The sequence below is a fragment of the Ciconia boyciana genome, chromosome 14, assembly GCF_034638445.1.
Source record: "Ciconia boyciana chromosome 14, ASM3463844v1, whole genome shotgun sequence".
NCBI lineage: Eukaryota > Metazoa > Chordata > Aves > Ciconiiformes > Ciconiidae > Ciconia > Ciconia boyciana.
Window position 1 is genome coordinate 1140547 of NC_132947.1, and position 18660 is coordinate 1159206.

The 18660-nt window shown below is 66.6% G+C and overlaps 2 protein-coding genes across 2 annotated transcripts; both read right to left on the reverse strand.

Annotated features, from left to right (window-relative positions):
- Positions 1-800: 800 nt before the first annotated feature.
- HCK (HCK proto-oncogene, Src family tyrosine kinase) lies at positions 801-10999 on the reverse strand. Its single transcript, XM_072879129.1, has 13 exons — positions 10901-10999; positions 9075-9198; positions 8593-8635; positions 8221-8320; positions 7974-8072; positions 7715-7818; positions 7144-7293; positions 6527-6679; positions 6021-6203; positions 5452-5528; positions 2786-2939; positions 2384-2515; positions 801-1003 (listed from the first exon to the last, which is right to left on the reverse strand). Exons 2-13 carry the CDS (start codon positions 9195-9197, stop codon positions 801-803), a joined length of 1521 nt encoding a protein of 506 aa, XP_072735230.1. The 5' UTR covers position 9198; positions 10901-10999.
- A 1960-nt stretch (positions 11000-12959) lies between these two features.
- CCM2L (CCM2 like scaffold protein) lies at positions 12960-16971 on the reverse strand. The gene is made up of 10 exons (XM_072879289.1): positions 16942-16971; positions 16483-16650; positions 16077-16160; positions 15787-15970; positions 14606-15060; positions 14348-14483; positions 14143-14206; positions 13796-13943; positions 13481-13619; positions 12960-13243 (listed from the first exon to the last, which is right to left on the reverse strand). Exons 1-10 carry the CDS (start codon positions 16969-16971, stop codon positions 12960-12962), a joined length of 1692 nt encoding a protein of 563 aa, XP_072735390.1.
- Between the last annotated feature and the right edge of the window lie 1689 nt (positions 16972-18660).

The following is an 18660-nucleotide window of genomic DNA, read 5'->3' on the forward strand; positions in this document are numbered from 1 at the left end:
GCGCCCAGGGACTGGACTGCCTCGTAAAGCACCGCCACGTCTGTCCGCACCCTGCGGCACGCGCTGCCCACCGCGCCGCGCAGCCCCGCCCGAACTCGCTCTCTGCAGAGCGGGGGGACCACGAAAACTACTTAGGAAGGAAACCCAGGAGGGCGAGGAGAGAGACACGTTTCTGCGGCACTTGACATTTAAAACCCAATATCCTGTGTCGAGGACGAGCCGACGTGCTGCGTCGCAGCGTGCCCAGGTGGGAATCCACTGGGATTTCCCCAGCACGAAGGGACCGGGGGGCGTGGGCGCTGCACAGCACACCCAGAGCGTAACGGCATTTTGCCGAGGCCATCGCAGCTAAAGCACCTACTTCTGCAAAACAGCATGATAAGATCTCAGAAGGATTAAAAAAATAATCTGTTTTTTTTTCCTTTGTAGTTGAAACAGGCCCAGCCCTGGCTGTCCTCGCATGGTGCTGCCCGTGCGGGCAACCACCAGGCAGCCAGCGCTTCCCGGAGCAGCTGCCTTGCGGGCACTCAGGCACGTGTGAAAGGCACAAGGTATGGCCCCGTGTCGCTTCTCCCTCCGTCCGGCAGCCCCGGAGGGCTGGCCTGAGCCTGGCTTCCTCCTGGCCCCGCTTCCAGCCCAGCCACACCAGGAAGGCTCCGGTTCCTGGGCCAGGCTGGCAGAGGAAGGCGTGCGCAGGCAGATCACGAGTGGGACAGGGAAGAGCAGGGTGCGTGTGCTCGCTGCCGCTAACACGGCGGGCATAGTGCGGCGTCTCCGCTGTCGTCACCAAGCTTCCTGCGTTATGGCTGCTGCTGATACTGGCTCTCTGTTGCGGTAAAGAAATCCTCCAAAACGCTCTGCGTGTACTCGAAGGTGGGACGATCCTCCGGTTTGGTCTTCCAGCATCTCATCATAATGTCATACAGCTCCTCGGGGCAGTTCTCTGTGCGGGGCATCCGGTACCCGTGCTCCAGCGCCCTGATCACCTCCACGCTCGACATCCCTGGAGAAACAGGGCAGGAGAGGTGAACATTTCATGACTTACCATTTTTAAAGGCAAAAACTGCCCAAACCCAAAACTACCCACCCTTTGGGCAATGTCACTAGGAAGAAAAAGGACAGGTTAGAGGGGTTGGGGAGGGGGAACTCCTAGTCCCGCTCAGGGAAACACGCGAACAACTGCGATGCTGTAGCACCTCGCTTGTAGAACGGAGTTCGTTGTAGTATGCAGTTTTGTACCCCAGTTGAGCAGATCAGATGGGAATTATAATTGTTTTGTATAAATTTCCACAAAATAAAGGCTACACTTCTTCATCTGCTGAGTCTTTAACGAGCCATTCCTTCCCGTGTCACTGATAGAAATAAGTTAGTGTGACGGCAGAATTGGTACTTCCCCAACAACCCTTTATGCCACCCCACATCCTTCATGGTGGGTTTGTGGCAGCTTTTACTTTTCTTGTACAGAATAATTTCCCATGGAAAAAAGGTACCAAAGAAACAATTAGTATAAAATACAGGCGATTCCTAATGATGACGATTTACAGATTGTTCAAGCCTTCCCAAAAACACCTGGCCCAGCTGTCAGCCCTGAAGTGGTGTGCTACTTCCAAACATGCTTAATCTGCAGGAGGCAGAAAGCCATGTGTTAGTGCTGCGACACAAACCCGTGAGCCAGGAACCTGCGGTGCGTGCTACCCGCTCTCCCAGGGACACGCAGTACAGCCTGGGGCAAGTCAATTATCCTCTCACATTAAAAACATGATCTTCTATTTTAGAAACAGAGAGAGACCAGATCTTTTAGAGATCCTGACTACTGTTGGTTTCCCATGGAGCTGGAGGAGCTCAGGACCTCCCTGCAGGATCAGCCCCAAGGCAGTATATAGAGTGGCTGCCCTTCTCCCCAAAGCAGTGAGCACCCCAAAGTCATCACCACCTGGACTCATTTCGTGGGCTGCCCAGATGAGATGTCCCAGCTCTGCTTTGTGGAAACTGAGAAGAGGGGGCCCATGTCACATCAGCATGGGTTTCAGGTCAGTGAAAACAGCTGGTGTCCACTGGGGACTCCCAGGGAGAAAAATCTTCCTAATTATCCATCCTGGGTGAGCTCTTGTCCAAACAGTAGGTGTAGCTAAATGAGTGGTGCAGACTGCTCAGAGCCTGCCTCGTGCTCTGGGCTCCTCTCCATGGCTCACAGACAGAACTGCCATCTTGAGATCCTGTGCACCGTCTTAGAGCTCTGCTCCCAGTGTGAGATTCAGATTTCTCACCATTCCCTCCGTTTTCAGCGACCTAACTTCATGGAGAAACAGATCCCATGGATGGGGCCCAGAAGGTGGAGCAAGTCTTTTGGAACCAGATCAGAGGAGGCATTTCACCTCCTTACCTGGGTATGGGATGCGTCCGTAGGTAATGATCTCGGTCAGGAGGATCCCAAAGGACCAGACATCTGATTTTATAGTGAAAGACCCGTAGTTGATGGCTTCTGGTGCAGTCCATTTAATGGGAAACTTGGCACCTGGACAAAGAGATCCAATGGGAAACATGAGCTCTAACCCAAATGCTGAGAAACCGGTGGTGAAATTTGGGGAACAAGAAACACACAAACAGAAGAGGAAGATGTGAAGCGATGCAAATGAGAGGACCTTCCCTCATCTGCCCCTTTACACATCACGTCCCTCCCAGGGTCCTGGCCACCGAGGTTACACGTTGGTAAGTGGCTCTAAGGGAATCCCACAACCCTTCACCATCTCAGAAAGCGGCCAGACGCCCCCAGCAGCTCCCACACCTTCCCGGGCCGTGTACTCATTGTCCTCAATGACTCTGGCCAGTCCAAAGTCTGCAATCTTGCACACCAGTATTGCTGACACCAGAATATTGGCAGCTCTCAGGTCTCTGTGGATGTAGTTCCTCTTCTCAATAAAAGCCATTCCTTCTGCAATCTGTAAAAAGGGGAAAGAGAAAAATGCAAAGAGGCTGTTGGAAACAACACAACCTCCCCAACATGACTGTTACCAGGAATGGAAAGAGGTTCACTGCTTCTGGCCGGTGCTTGGAAAGGGGGTGAAAGGAGGCTGAGTCACAGCAGGAGATGTGGCCGATTCCCCTGCATGGGAACCACTCTCCGTGCAGGGAATCCCTTGCAGAAGAGGTCAGGGTTTGGGTGACCAGCCCACCACGACCCACTTAAGCCCACGCGTGAGAACTGGCACCCGAGGAGCCGACGTGCTCACGAGCGAGTGTCTGCGGATGTCCACAGGGCAAGGTGTAACTGCTTCATCCGTAGCCATGCAGACGTGAAGAGGAGTAAATCATTCTCTGTTCAGAGAAGACGTGAGACCAGTCTCCAAATACATCAACAACTGCTTGGGAGCAGCAGGGAGTAAACTATCCTCTCTCTGCACTAAGGGAACCACAAACGGACTTTAATTGCTGCAGCGAGGGTCAGCCAGCATTGCAGAGCTTCCTTGGTGAGGACAGAAAAGCAGGGTGGTGGGTCTCCCGAGGAGGGTGGGGAGATGCCTGGGGTCTTCAAGAACAGTTTGCGAAGGGTCAGTCCTGCCTGGGGGTGGGATGGCTGTGACGACCCCTGAAGATCCCCCCCCAGCTCCACCTTCCAAAGTCTCTGCACACAGCGGCTGTGGCTGTGTGCGCGGCTATTAGCCCCCATCAGCGCAGAGATGACCTGGTGTGTGCACAACCAACCCCCAAATTTGTGCCAAATTACCCCATGCCTGGGTGCTACCAGCATCCGGGAGGGGAAGGGGCCGGAGCAGCCAGAGGGGACGCTCCCCCCAGTCCCCGTCACACCTGCACAAGCCAGGCCAGGGTAAGGTGCAGTTGCTCACAGAGCTCTCCACCCAAAATACAGAAGTAAACAAGCCCTGCAAGAGCGGAAGGATTATTTCCATGACCACAGACACAGTTTTGCTTGCAGTGACTCAGCCCCAGCACAAGCCTGGGCGCCAGGCTCGCTAGCTGCCTGCCTGCACGCCTGCTGCCTGCACATGAAAGCGCTTCAGCCTTTGGTTCTCGGTGCTGCAGAAAGCCGCCCCTCTGAGCTACGGAGCCGAGCCGAGTGTGCAAGAGCCAGCTTGCTGGGAACAGATGGCGTGCACGAGCGCACAGCTGACCAGCAGACCCTGGCACAGCCGGCTCGAGGAGCCAGTGACCTGGTCTAAACCCCCAGGGTCTGGGCTCCCATCCTGGCTTTCCTGTTGCACAGGTACCTCTACGAATTATTTCGAAATAATTCGTAGAGGTACCAAGCTTAGCTCAAGGTGTCCCTGGATTCGGCCAGTGCCTGGGGACACTGCAGAAGCAGCAGGGACAGGACAGTGGTTGCACAAATGGTTGCACACACAAAGCTAGATGTATAACAGCACGCTCAGCTGTACTCAAGATCAGCACCTCAAAATATCCCCAAAACGATTTTCACTGAGTCCTCCTGCCTCTCCAGCTGCCCTCCCCCAGCCCGTGGCAGGCAGTTGATTTTAACGAACCACAGACCTCCCGTAGGCATCGCTGTGGGGTAACACAGCACGCCATGCTCCCTTCTAGAAACCGTGCCCAGCTCAACCTCCCCAGGCACTGTGAATGCAGCAAAGCGGTCGGGCTGTAGAGTTCACATTAAGCACACGAAGCGTAACGCTGCCACAGCTGTAAGGTGGGTCCTGCCCAGGGGCACGGCCCGAGCGGGTGTAAGAGCCGCCCTGGAGCACCGCAGCTCGTGCCGGGGTGGCACGGGGCGGGCGTGCGGCCACGCGGGGTTTTGTGGGGCTTTTGCAAAGTTTGCAGACAAGGCTCTACCACGCAGAGCGTGTTGTTTGCGGGTAACTACCACATCAGCAGCAATGGATAGAAATCGATAGCTTTGCCATGGCTGCTCCCCAGGGAGCCCTGGGCTCAGATGGGCCACGCCAACCAGCACCTGCGCGTCCTGGAGAAGGGACCGTGCAAACGTGAGCAGTGAAAACAATCTCCGACCCTCACCCCTGCGACTTCCACAAAACACAATGGCACTGTGGGCTGCGAGGGCTGCAGAAGCCACGGTGGCCTTAGAAGACACGGATTTCCCAGCTCCTTGGAAGGAGCAGCCTGGCCAAAACCCCCTTGGGCTCCGTGCAGCTCCGGCGAGGCACCGTGCTGCAGTTCACGGGCTAGCGGGGAGGAAGCCACCACTTCTCCTTTCACGTACATCTGCTGCCGTGCAGGCAGCTGGACCCGCGGGGCGAGCAGGGCGCTGGCTGCCTGCAGGCTGCAAGGGCAGCACTGCAGGGAAACCTTGCCGGTTCCTTTCCTGCATCCCCACCACCCCCAGTGTTTGCCCATTCAAACAAGGCACTGCCCAGGCCCCAGGTAAGCCCTTGGGTTCCTCGATCCCCCCCGCTCGCCCTTCTCAGGGGCAAGGGGGAGCGGGAGCGGGGAGCTGGGGAAGGTCTGCTCCCTTCTCACCTGGGCTGAGAAGTCGATCAGCTTCGGAAGCGGCTGCTTGTTCCCCTCGTTGCTCTTCAGGAAATCCAGCAAGCTCCCTGCGGACAGGGAAGGGTGCCGGGGCTGACAGCTCAGCCAGAGCCTGCGCCCGCCCTCGGGGTGGCACAGGTCCTGTGGGCAGCGCAGGGTCCCGGGGAGCCGAGCAGGACAGGGACTCGGTCAGGGAACACACCTGACCCCCCACCCCACTCCCATGGATTGGGCAGAGACGCAAGCCCCGCTGCAGGCTCCCTCCTGCCTTGGCGAGCATTCCTCCTCATCTGCCCCCTGTCCCCATCCCTCCCTCTCCCAGGGCCGTCACCGCATCCCCCCGCCCGGCACCCCGCCCAGCACCCTGCCCCAGCACGCTCGGACACGCAGCGGCAGGAGCCGGCCCCGCTCCCAGTGCCCCGGCAGCGGGTGCAGAGCCCGCGGCCAACCCCGGGGACGCAGGAGGGGCTGATCCTGCACCATCCCTGGGGCACCCGGGTACGGCCGCCTGGCCTGGCCTGGCCTGGCCCGCAGCGACCACGCAGGGGCTCGGGCAGCACCTTTCTCCATGAACTCGGTGATGATGTAGATGGGCTCCTCCTTGGTGACAACCGCATGCAGCTTCACCAGCTTGTCGTGCTGCAGCGTCTTCATCAGGTTCGCCTCCTCCAGGAAGGCGTCCACAGACATGCTGCCCGGCTTCATCGTCTTCACCGCCACCTTGGTGTGCTTGTTATAGGTAGCTGCGGGGCGGCACGACAGACCATTCCCAGCCTGCCCAGTGCCCAGGCACTGGGAGCACTGGATTTTGGAGCCACTGCAGACAGAGCTGCTGCACGAGGGCGGGAGACCACGCGCAGCCCAGGGCTGTCCCCACGCACCCAGCCCCGAGCAGTCCCTGCATGAAGGCCAGGGCCACCTCCACCTCCCCGTGCTTCTCTCCCGTAGGTCGCTCCCTCCCTGCCTCTTCCACCCCGCCATCCCTCCACCTCCTCTCCCATCCCTCACCCTTCCTCCTCCACCATCACCTTCATCTTCCTCCCAGCTGCCTCCCCCTCACTCTCACCCATCCACACTTCTCCGAACTGCCCGGCTCCCAGCTTCCTCTCCAGCACCAGTGACTCCCGAGGGATCTCCCAGGCATCTTTCTCCCAGGGCTTCTGCGGTTTGGGCACGCAGCAGGGGTAGGTGAGCTTCTGGCACAGCCCGTCGCTCTGCCCTGCCGGGGAGTGCCGAGAGCCGTCAGCCGGCCTATCTCACCGGCCGCTTCGTGCTTCGAAGCGGAGCCCACGACAGCCTCTGTGGCCGCGGAGCACGTCCTGGCACCATGCGCCCCACTGCAAACACTGGGGACACGTCGAACATCACAGCCCAGCCCTGCCGGCATCACTCTGCCCCGCCGGGCGTTACTGCACCGCGCCGGCACAGCCGGGGCACCGGCCTGCCGAGTCCCAGGCGCTGCGGGCGTTCCAGGACACCGACACCCGTGGCTGTGACGGCCAGCAAGCTGGGCACCGCGCCAGGGGAAGGTCCGGGAGTCGCTGCACATCACAGCCGGAGCCACAGTGGGAGCCCAGCGGTGACGGGCAGGAGCCCCTCGGCCTCTGCACGCCCCCGGCGGCTGCTCAGCTCGGGGACAAAGCCCCATCTGGGGCAGGGGGGGGCCAGGCACCCCGGGCTCACCCTTGTAGTGCTGGACCAGCTCCTGCAGTGTATCAAAGCTGCTGCGTGGGGAGATGTAGAAGCCGCCGCTATCCAGCGTCCGGATCTTGTAATGCTTCACCATGCCGCCCTGCAGGTCGTCCCCGTCCCGCACCGACAGCGAGTAGCAGCCTGTTCGGGGAGGGGTGAGCTGCCAGCCCCCACGCGGAGGGCACGTCCCCGCTGCGCCCGGCCACCCCGCGCTCGTGGCACGCACGGTGCCATCACCCAGCGGAGCCACCACTGCAGCACCCATCCCCACCGTGCTGCCACCGCCCCCTCGGCCCCAGGCACGAGGCCAGCTACGTCTGCGCCCCAAACGGGCACGTCCCCCCCGTCCCCGCCGTGGGGCTCGGACATGTGGCAGCACCACGGGCTCTTGCGGGGACACTCGCGGCAGGAGCATGGGACTCCCAGTCCCTGCCCCGCAGCAAAGCAGAGCCCCCCGGGCTGGGGAGGCATCTCCCGAGCTCCTCTGCCAGGCAAGCGTGGGCAAGGGAGGCCCCTCCGGGGCAGCCGCTCCCCCGCATCGCGCCGTGGGCCCCCTCCGGACCTTTCACCGTCTCGCTGTCCCGTATCATGAAGGAGCCGATCACGTTCCCGGGGCCAAGGAGCTGCCGCTCCGCATCCTTCCGGCTGATGCCCTTGAAAAACCACCTGCAGCAGAAACAAATGAACCAACGAACGCTGCCGGGGCTGGGAGAGCTAAGGCTGCCGTGGGTCAGGGCTTGGGGCAGGACATGGGGCAGGAGCGGGGACAGCTGCGGTGGGGGAGCACGGGGCCGGGATGTACCACCGAGGGATGGACTCACTCCTCTGTCTCCAGCGAGTCAGCTCGGGCCACGTAGTTGCTGGGGATGAAGCCTTCGCGCCCTGTCACTAGCGACCGCGCTTGCCACCACTCCCCTGACCTGCGACAGAAATGGCATGGGGTTGGCCCACGGCACCTGGCACCGGGCACCGCCGGCTGCTCCAGGGGCAAATTCCAGAAAAAAACCCCAGCAGGGCCACACGAGTCTTCAGGAGACCCCGGGGTGGGGGGACGCCAGCAGCACTTACTCCTCCAGCACCTTCAGCCGCTCCCCTTTCTGGAAGCTCAGGTCCCCAGTGTGCATCGCCTCGTAGTTGTAGAGCGCCAGCACCACGCTGTCCCCCGAGCCTGCAGCGAGGGAGCTCCCTGGGCACCCCCCCATGCTGGGATGGGGCGTCTGGCCACCCCTGCCATGTGCAGCCACGACACCGACCAGGACCCCCGCAGCACCCAGCACCTCCATCTTCATCGTGCCACGGCCATGTCTGGCCTTCGAGGAAGCCCAGAGCTCCCATCCCACCGGGACTGGCAGCATCCATCCCAGGCTGGAGAGGACCTGGCCATGCTCGCCCGGCACGCTCCCACCCTGTGCACCCGCTTGCAGCCCCCCCTGTACCTACCATCCTCGGGCGGGGGCACGGCCACGCCAGGGACGTTATTGTTCTGGAAAGCAGGACAGAAACCAGAGAGTGATGTTGTGGGTGGCAGAGACCCAAACCCTACGGGGGTCTCAGCCCCACCACGGCCCCAGCCCCGAGCAGCAGGGGCAGGGGGCACACGAGGGGCAGTGCTGGCACCGCCCAACTCACCAACCCACCCAGCACCGGCATCTCTGCCCCCTCCCAAACACCTTCACTTTTCTCTCTCTTTTTCCAGAATTCCTTAATTCCCACCAGGTTCGCTCTGTGCCTGCCGCAGCACAGCCTGGGCCGGACTCTGCGCTCCCGTCCCACGGCCAAGCCCCCTGCCCTGGGGCACGGGCACTGCCAGCGCCTGCAGCCAGCCCCGCTCTCGGTGCTGGCAGCTCCGGCGAGGAGAGGGGCTGAGCCCCCCGCGATGGCTCGGCCCCACGCCCCCAGCTCGGCCGGCAGCTCCCACTCACCCTCCTGTTGGTGGCCGTGGGGTCCCTCACGTAATGGCCCTGCTGGAGGCTGGGGCCGGGGTCGGGGTCAGTTTTTATGATCTTCTCTTGGACGCCAGCTTCCTTCGACTTCACGCAACCCATCCTGCGGCCAAGGGAGAGGAAGTGAAGCCGTTGCAACAGAGGCAAAAGCCCTGCTCCAGCCCCGCTCCCAGCAGCTCCTGCCCGGCACAGCACGGCGCTGGTACATGGCACGGGGCTGCAATGCCCACCTGGCTGTGCTGCCGCGGGCAGAGAGGTCGGTGACAGCCGCAGGGCGACGGGGCGCCTGGCAAGGGGCGCGGTGGTGTGCCACGGAGCAGCTTTGCAGCCCTTCCCCAAAAACACCTTCCCCAGCTGGGGCTGCGGGCACTCAGCATCACGGCAGGAAAGAGCCTCTTTGCAAAGCAGGACCCTCGTTATGGAGGGGCTCCCTGGCAGCTCGGGGCTCCCGGCCAGCACCGCCGGTGCTTGTGGCCCCCCTGTCCCTCGGCACAGCTGTGGCCCCTGCACTACCGCGGGTCACAGCTCCTCGGCTGCTCCCTGCCAGGGTGGAGCTGCCTCGAACAGCCACCGGCCCAGGGCGAGTGCGAGTGCCCAACTTTCTCCAGCTCCCCAAGGAACATCAGCAGGAAAACGTGCTGCGAGAAGCAGCGAGTGTGGGGGGAAACCCCCACAAAGGCACTTCCCTTGGCCGGGGGAGACCTCGGAGCAGAGAAAGGAGAAGGTGCCAGCGGTGACAGCGAAGGAGGAAGCTCAGGGCTGAGCGAGGCCCTGCAGCGTGCACAGCACCGCCGGCCTCGCTGGGGGAGCAGCTGGGCACCAGCAGCACCGCCTCGCTCCCACGGCCCTCGAGGGACATCACTGCCACGTCCCGGGCACCCCACGGTCACTCCTTGTGCTTCCCAGCGTGGCAAAGCCTGGGCCGGCCCCGCTCCCCAGGGCAGAGCAGGAGCAGCAGCGGTGGCCCCAGACAGGACGTCCCCCTCGCCAGGGATGCCCCGGGCTCAGGCTCGGGACCAGCCGCTGGCAAAGCCCAGTGCCGGATCCATCCTGGCAAGCCCACAGAGCGCCCGGCTGAAACTCAGCCGCGGCCCGTGCCGGCACCACGGCAGGTATTTGCTGTGCCCGTCCCACGCCGGGTCGCAGCATTCGGCCCTACGGAGCACAAACCCCTCTGGGGGGTCCCAGAGTCCCGCAGCCACCCACGCCCCTGGCATTCCGGCTCACCGCCACACGCGCTGACCGTGCGGCCATGGCTTTCCCGCCGGCTCCTGCGGCACAGTGCCGAGGCCTGCCAGCGCAGGGAACGCTGGTGGGAGCAGCCGCTCCTGGTGCGTCCCACCCCGGAGAGCCGTGTCCCACAGCCCGTGTGGCTGTCCCCAGCCATGGGGACCAGGTGGGATGGGGGACCCCATCGCTCCGAGAGTGCGGCTGCCCGCGGCCCCGTGCCCTCGCTGCCCCGTGCCCTCGCTGCCCCGTGCCCTCGCTGGCCGGGCGGGCAGTGGCGGGTCCCCGACAGCCCCTGCAAGGCCACCGGCAGGGGTCACCTCCCCGGGACTGCACCGTGCCCCCCCGGGACACCCCGCCATCGCCTCCCCACCGGGCACCCAGGGGCCACCGCACCGAGCGGAGCCGAGCCGGGCCGGGGCCGGCACGGAGCACGGAGCACGGAGCACGGAGCAGCGACGGCTGGCCCGGGGCAGGGACCGACCGACCGACCGGGCTGCCCGCGACCGGCACCGGGGCTCCCCCCGCCCGACCCCGCCGCCCTCGGGGCTCCGCGCACGGCTCCGCTCCGCTCTCACCTCCGCCGCCGTCCCGGGGCACGTCCCGGTCCCCGTCCCCGTCCCCGTCCCGGTCCCCGTCCCGGAGCCGGGGCTGCTGCCGCCGCTGCGCTCTGCCCGGCTGCGTGCCCGCCGCCCCGCCCCTCCCCGGTAAGGCCCCGCCCCTCCCCGGTAAGGCCCCGCCCCTCCCCGGTAAGGCCCCGCCCCCCAGGGCCGTCCCGGGGCCGCAGGACCCCCGGCTTCGCTGGGCCCCCCGGGGGGGGCGCGGCCGATACCTCCCCGTACCGGCCCCGGGGGGCCCAAACCGGGACGAGAGCGGCGACCCCCATCACGCACCGAACGGGACCCCCTGGTCCGAGCGGGACCCCCTGGCCCCAAGGCAGCAGAACCAGCCCGGGCCGGCCCCGCGGGGGCCCCGCTGCCATCGGGGTCACTTCTACGTCCTCCCAAAGGGTGCCGGAGCCCTTCTCTCTGCCCCCGGGAGCCCGGGGGGATTTGGGTCCCGGCACCCCAGAGGGACCCCCGGGCTGTGTCCTCGCCCGGCGCGGGGCCGTGGGCGGCAGTGGGGTGAGCGCAGGCCGGCCACGCTGCGAGCCTGGTGCTCTGTCCCCAGGGAGGAGAAAAGAGGAAACCCTCGAGCACTGCTCCGTGACGGGGTGCAGGGCACGGGGGGTGCAGGGCACGGGGGGTGCAGGGCACGGGGCTCACGGGGGGGCCATGGGCTTTGCTGTGTCTCTCCTGGCCCTGGTGTCCCCATGCCAAAGGTCCTCCCGGGCCCTCCTCCAGCCCCACAGCGCTCCAGCCTTTGCTCTGGTTCACCCGGAGCACCCCTCAATTTGGGACGGGGACGGCAGCAGCAAAGGGACCCGCGACTCCGCCGTGACGCCGGCCGTGGCGGGCTGGCAGGGCCGGGCCCAGGCCCTGCTCTGGCTCAGGGGCTCAGAGGAAGCAGCCAGGGTGGCAGCGCTTCGCCTGCAGGAGGGTTTGCATATGTAAATTTTTTAAGAGAAAAAAATAAGTTGCTGCCACTAGCCCCAGCACCTGCCTGTCCGAGCACCGGCCAGGGGCTGCAGCGCCGTCCCACAGCCCCCATCGAGGGCTAGTGGCCGAGGGCCATCGGCCAGGGCCAGCTGGCCGGCGGGGAGCGCAGCCCTGTCCCTGGGCGATGGCAGGGCTGCAGGGCGGCGCTGCAGGAAGCCGGGTCCCGGGGCAGGAACTTCCTTTTGTGAAACACCCGCAGCCTCGCAGCTGGCCGGGTGTCGCAGGGACCTTCGCTCACGGGAACGGGGGACGGCTGCCCGCGGCGTGGCCTGCATCTCAGCGGCCCCCGGCCCTGCCCTCACGCCGGGGTGCTCGGCACCAGGACAGGGGACGCTGCGCCGGCAGCCCCGGCTCAGAGCATCTCTCAGGTGCTTTCCTGGCAGGAGCAGCCTTCCCTGCCGCTCCCCCGTGTTGGAAGGCGAATGCTTTACCAGGGTGCTCCCAGGCCGGTGGCACAGGCAGCAGCGGGTCAGCTGTGGCCACCAGCCCCCCCATCCCAGCTGGCCTCCCACGTTGCTCTGAGCTCCCCCGGGGTCCCACGCTGCCGGGAGCACACCCCCGGTGCCAGCCCGGCACAGCCGGGACCCCCCCGCCTCTGGGAGCAACCTTCGTGTAGCACCGGGGTGGACAGGGTGCCTAGCCCAGCAATGGCGCAGTGCCTGGCAGGGCTGCGAGCGGCCCCCCCACCCCGGCTTGCCCCCCGCCACAGCAGCCCCCCCACCCCGGCATGGCCTTTCCCTGGGGAAGAACCTGCTCCGCTCCCAGCCCCAGCGTTTAATTGCAATCTGCAGAAATTACAGCACATGGCGTTGCCGGCCGGGGGCTCCCCCACCACCATGGCTGCCCTTTGACGCCGTCAGCCCTGCCGAGAGCTGCCACGGTGGTGCAGAGCCCCTGTCCCCTCCCGTGGTGACAAAAGGGGGGACAACATCACCCGTCCCAGGCACTGGGGCAGAGCTGGGCACCTGGCAACTCTGGGCTTGGAGGTCCAGCACCGCGTCAGCGAGCGGGGAGGGGACCGCTGGGTTTCAGCACTCCCTCACAGGTAGTTGTCTTCTTCCTCCTCCTCCTCTTCCTCTTCCTCATCCCGCGCCAGCGCCTCGATGTCATGGGTGATGTCCGTGATCATGCGGTTGAAGGACTCGGACTCGGAGCGCAGGGACCAGCTGTCGTAGCTGCGCACGGCCGAGGCCGACGTGTTGCTCATGCTGCGCTTGATGCGGCCGAAGCTGTCGGTGAGGATTCCGCCCTCTCGGATGCCGATGCTCTCCAGGAAGGTCTCAAAGTACCCGATGTCTTGGTCGGGGATGAAGGGCCTCATTCCTGCCATGGGCACCGTGAGCCTCGGGGTGACCCTGCCCGGGTGGGCAGCGCTGGGGCGCGATGCCAGCCAGCCCCACCGGCTGTGGCAGGGGGGCTCGTCCCATCCCATCCACTGCAAGCAGCGAGGTCCCAACACGCCCCGGAGCACACCCAGCACCCCGTCCCCAAGGGGTGCACGGACACCACTAGGGTGACACGGTGACACAGGGTGGCTGCAGCGGGAGCCCAGGCACTCACCCAGGAGGAGGAATTTCCTGCGGTCCCCGTAGAGGCGCAGGAGCTCGGCGCAGTACTCGCGCACCGGCGTGCCCAGGCGGTACTCGCGGAGCAGGAGGGCGAACTGCTGGATCTCCTGTGGTGACAGCTTGTTGCGCAGCTGCGGGGACACAAGGACGGGTCGGGGCTGGGGACACCAGCAGCGCACAGCCCCGGCCCCCCGACTCCGCACCCCACCGGCTGCTCCCCAGTGTGGGGGGCTCAGACCTGCCCACCGCGCCCCGTCCCCAGCCGCTGGCACCGAGCAGAGCCCCTCGCCCGTCCCCGCGCCCGCACCGTCACCATGTAGTCCTGCAGCTGCTCCAGCCCCGTGCCGCTCTGGTCACTGCCGCTGCAGGCGGTGGCCAGGCTGTGGTGGGACCGGTGGAAGGAGGGCGAGGAGGCGCCGCTGTAATATGCTTCGAAGGTCTCGTGGGAGCCGTTGCTGCAGGAGGACGGGGGTCAGCGGGTCCCGGCACCCCTCGTGTGCCCGTCTGCCCCCCCCACCGCACAGCACCCACCGTCGGGCAGGGCTGGGGCATCTCTGCAGCCGGGACAGGCACCCACCCTGGAGCAGGGGCACCCACCCTGGAGCAGGGGCACCCACCCCGGTGCAGAGGCACCTTGCGGGGAGCCAGACTCACAAGGAGCTGCAGCAGCTGAAGTCGGCATCGTAGCCGTACGTCCCGTCCGTGCGGCAGCTCTCGCCTGGGGAGGGAGAGCCGAGGTCTGAGAGTGGGGCCAAGCCTCTGCCATGGCACCTGCCCCCCGCACTGTGCCCGCACGCCCCTGCCCGTCAGCCCCGTGCCGCCCCGCTTGGCATCCGCGTGCCCGTCCCCGGCCACTCACTCCTGCTGGAGAGCCAGGGCCGCGTGGGCGTGGAGGTGTAGTGGTACCCGGCGCGGTCCACGCACTCGATGCTCTGGTCCCCGTAGATGATCTGGAAGACCTGGCAGATGAGCGCGCAGGACTCCTCGGCGGCATCCTGGAGCGGGAGGGAGCGGGAGTGGGCGGGTGGGTGCTGGCGGGTGGCCACGTGCCGGTGAGTGGCCGTGTGCCGTCGAGCGGCCGTGTGCCGGCGGGTGGCCGTGTGCCCGGGCCGCTCACCCTGTTGGGCACAGCGAGGATGATGAGGTTGGAGTAGGCGTCGGGGCAGGGCTCCTGGGGGTCCAGGGGGTTGCTGCCAGCGTGCCGCCGCCCCCAGCTACCGAAGCCGGTGCCGCGCTCCCAGCTGCCGCCGCCGGTGCCGGCCCGCCGCCGCTCCCAGCTGCCGCCGCAGGGCTGCCGCCGCTCCCAGCTGCCCGAAGGCCGCCCGCGCTGCCGCCGCTCCCAGCTGCCGCCCCGCCGCCGCTCCAGGCTGCCGCCCTGCCGGCCCTCCTGCCCGCCCCGCGCCGCCCGCCAGTCCAGGCTGCAGATGGTGTGCCGCCGCTCCATCGGGCCCCCCAGCCGCCCCCCCTCCGGCCATGAGCCCCCCAGCCGCTTCTCGGCGGGGAACGCCTCGGGCACGCTGGCTGGGGCCGCCTCGGGGTGCGCTCCGGCGGGGACCGGGTCCACTCCCAGGCCTGGGGCAGCGAGGAGAGACCGGGCATCAGGGCGGGGGGCTGCGCTGCCCACCCTGCGTGGCCCCCAGACCCAGGGGCTGCCCCATCCCGCTGGCCAGGTGGGAGGCAGAGGGATGGGGGTGGTGAGGGGGGGACAGGGGAGGCCCAGAGGGTTGGGGACAGCGGGGCTGCAGTGGGGCTGGGGCAGGGGGATTAGGGGCAGCGGGGCAGGGGATTAGGGGGCCGCTCTGTGTGCAGGCTGGAGCTCAGCCTGGCACAGCCCCGTCCCCGGGGACCCTGCCTGGGGCTGGCAGCTGAGCCCGGGTTTGCTGATCAAAGCGCCGGAGCCCCTGCACCCCTCTGGGGCTCCATGTCGGGGGGGGACGGGGACGGGGGTCGCTTCCAGCCTCCCCTCCTCCTGCCATGAAAGGCAACCGGGGCTGGGAGCACAGCTGGGACCTGTCTGCCCGGGTAGAGGGGAGCCCGAGGACAGGGAGCCCCACGGAGCGGGGACCCCCAGCAGGGAGCCCAAGGCGGTGCCCCCCTCCAGCCCTGGGGAAGCAGACCCCCCCCGAGCCCCTCGGAGAGCCGGGGGGGTAGCGCGGGCTTTTGGGCTCAGCCCGTGCTGCTGCCCCGGCCAGACCCAGCACCTCCCCATCAACCCCCGGGCTCCGGTCCCCGCACAGGGACACCGGGCCCTCGGGGCTGGCTGTGCCATGGCCGGTGGCCCCGGCCAGACACCCGCACCAGTTTTGAGGATGAGGAGGTGCAGGGCGTCGTCGCGCAGGTAGGACGCTGCGGCGATCTCGTGGGTGGGGATGCGCAGGATGAGCTCCTCGTTGTCGCGCCAGGTGAGCAGGAGGCAGCGTGCGGAGAGGCTGAGGATGCTGTCCTGCTCCGGCGTCGTCTGCAGCGGCAGCTCCTTCAGCTGCTGCGGGGGCAGAGCGCGTGCCAGCGGCGTGGGGCGCCCAGCGGCGTGGGGCACCTGGCACCCAGCCTCTGGGCAGCGCTGGGGGGCACTCCGGGACCCCTCTTACCCTGGCCGTGTCCAGCAGCTGCAGCACCTCATCCCGGCTGGAGGGGTTCAGGGAGGCCGTCACCCATGTCAGGTGGCCTAAAAACTGGGGGGGACACACAAAACCCAGGGTAGCTTGGGGGGGGGGCTGGGGACAGGGGGATGGGACATGCGTCCTCCCCACCCCACGGCCCAGAGCCTCCCCCAGAGCACCCACATCCACACGGGCAGGATGCCTCTCCCTGGGAGATCCTGCAATGGGGGGTCCTCCCTGCACCTCCGACCCCCCTCCCTGGGTGTTGCCTGGGCAGGGAGGGGACCAGGACCCTCCTGGCCACCACGGGTGGTGGCTCTCAGCGTGGCGTGGTGGCCTTGACCGTGCACAGGCAGGGACCCCGGGCATCCCTGGGGATCCCCCACCCCCTCACCTTCACCTCCTTCTCCACGTAGTCATGCAGCAGGATCTGGGGGTCGATCAGGTAGTCGGGGGGGTAGAGGGGCACCGAGTGCAGCGGCCGCCGGTAGACGCTGCTGCGGAGCGCTGGCCTCCGAGCCGCCTTGGGGAAAACCAGCCGCTTGATGGGCGACACGAAGCCCTGGCAGGGAGAGCGGGCACGGGGACACGTCAGTGCCGGGCACCCAACCCCGGCACCCATGCGCGGGGTCTGCAGGCACCCAGTGCCCGAGGAGGGGCTGGGCACCTCTCTGCTTGCTGACCCCAAATTTGCACCATTTGGGCGGTTCAGGGGGCAGCGAGTGGGGATCCCACCTCTCCGTGCCGTGCCGCAGGAGGCGGTGCAGGACCCCTCGTCCCGGCATCCCCGTGCGTCTTGCCCACTCCCACCCTCCCGCCAGCCCCCCAGGACACCAGCCCCAGGCCCACGCACCTTCTTCCCCTTCTTGGCCTCGCAGTCCATGGCGGGGCCGCGGCGCTGCCTCCCGGCACGGCTGCCCCCGCTGCCCCGCTCGGCGCCGCTGCTTTTTCCTGTGTCGGAAACTCCACCAGGACGGCTGGGATGTGAGTTCCTGCCCCTCCTGGGGGGTGCTGGGACTGGGCTGGGCCAGGCTGGGACTGGGATTGGGACTGGGACTGGGACTGGGACGGGGACTTGGGCTGGGGCTGAGACTGGGGCTGGGACTGGAGCTGGGGCTGAGCTGGTACTGGGGCAGAAGCAGGGGCTGAAGTAGGCTGGGATGGGACCGGAGCAGGCGCTGGGGCTGGGGCTGGGGGTGCCCACAGGACCCGGCTGCAGAGCAGCCCCCGCCCCTCACTCCCCACTGGGCATGGGGCCGGTTCCGCTGCCCCAACACCCCACGTCAGCCCCGTCCTCGTGGGGCAGCGCTGGGGGCTGCCGGCCCTCGCTGCCCCTGTCCCGCCCTGCCCACGCGGGACCCTGGCACGGGGAACGGCACCATCAGGAGCCCGTGCAGCTGCACCCAGCACCCCATCCCCATGGCCGCCCATGGGGCCCGAGCCCCCCATGGGTCTGGGGGTTGGCCAGGGATCGGGGCCTCCGGCAGGGAGGAGGTTGGCCCGGCAGCGGCCGTGTCCGGCAGCTTCCTCCCCAGCGCGCTGCATCCTGCCTGCACACCCCTTCCCTGCTGGCTGCCACGCCGGGGCCAGCACTGGCCAGGGCCACCGACACCGGACAGGCAGCACTGCTGCAGCCGTCCTGCTTCATCCCCCAGAGTCCCCGAGCACCCTGGGACAGAGGGACAACGTCCTGTCCCGCTGTGGAGCCTGGGGCGTGAGCCGGAGGTGCCAGCAAGGACAAGTTCCCGCAGGCAGGGCTTATTGAAATGAATTTAATATCTCATGTTGCAGCAAAATTAAAAATATACAAAAAGTTTGTGGTATACAAAAAAGTCTCGGTACGGACCCCAGCCTCCCGCTTGCCCCCCCACCCGCGCCAAGGGTCCCAGAGAAGGTGGCACACAGAGTATTTACAGTACATGACAGCGGCCGCCGGGTCCCGGCACCGGGGGTGGGCCAGGGACGTGGCCGAGACCCCCGGGCAGCCCCCGCCGGGAACGAACAGCCCCAGCCGGGGGCGAGCGGGGCCAGGGCCCCGGCCCCAACCTCTCCCCGCTCCCTGAAGCCAGGGCGGCCCCGCTGCCATCCCCGGGGTTGACACCCCCTGGGGACCAGGACCCCCATCCCCAGTGGGAGGTCGAGCACCCCCGGAGCTGCCCCCATGCCTCAGCGCCCGGCTCGGCCCCGGGTCGCACCCCCTCGCCGCGATCCTGGTGGGCAGGCGCCGCCATCCCAGTGCCGCCACCGGCACCGGGACGCTGGGTTTGGCTTCCCCGTGGCATAGGTTGGGCGGGTGGCAGGGGGGCAGCCGAGCCCCGGGGCTGGGAGCGGGTCCCACGGCTGCCCTGTGCCCCCCGTGCGGCCGGACCCCCCACGCCAAGCAGGGCAGCACCGCGCGGGCAGAGGCTCGGTGCCGCCTGCCGCTACCGAGATCCCTGCCTGGAGCAGCCCAGGGCTGAGGGTACCGTGGCTTGAGTGCATAGAAAAGTGTCCTGCTGTCCTGCTGGCGCGGCCCCGGGGTCCCCACGCAAACCCCGGGGGTGAAGGGGGAGATCGCCCTGCCTGGCAGCTC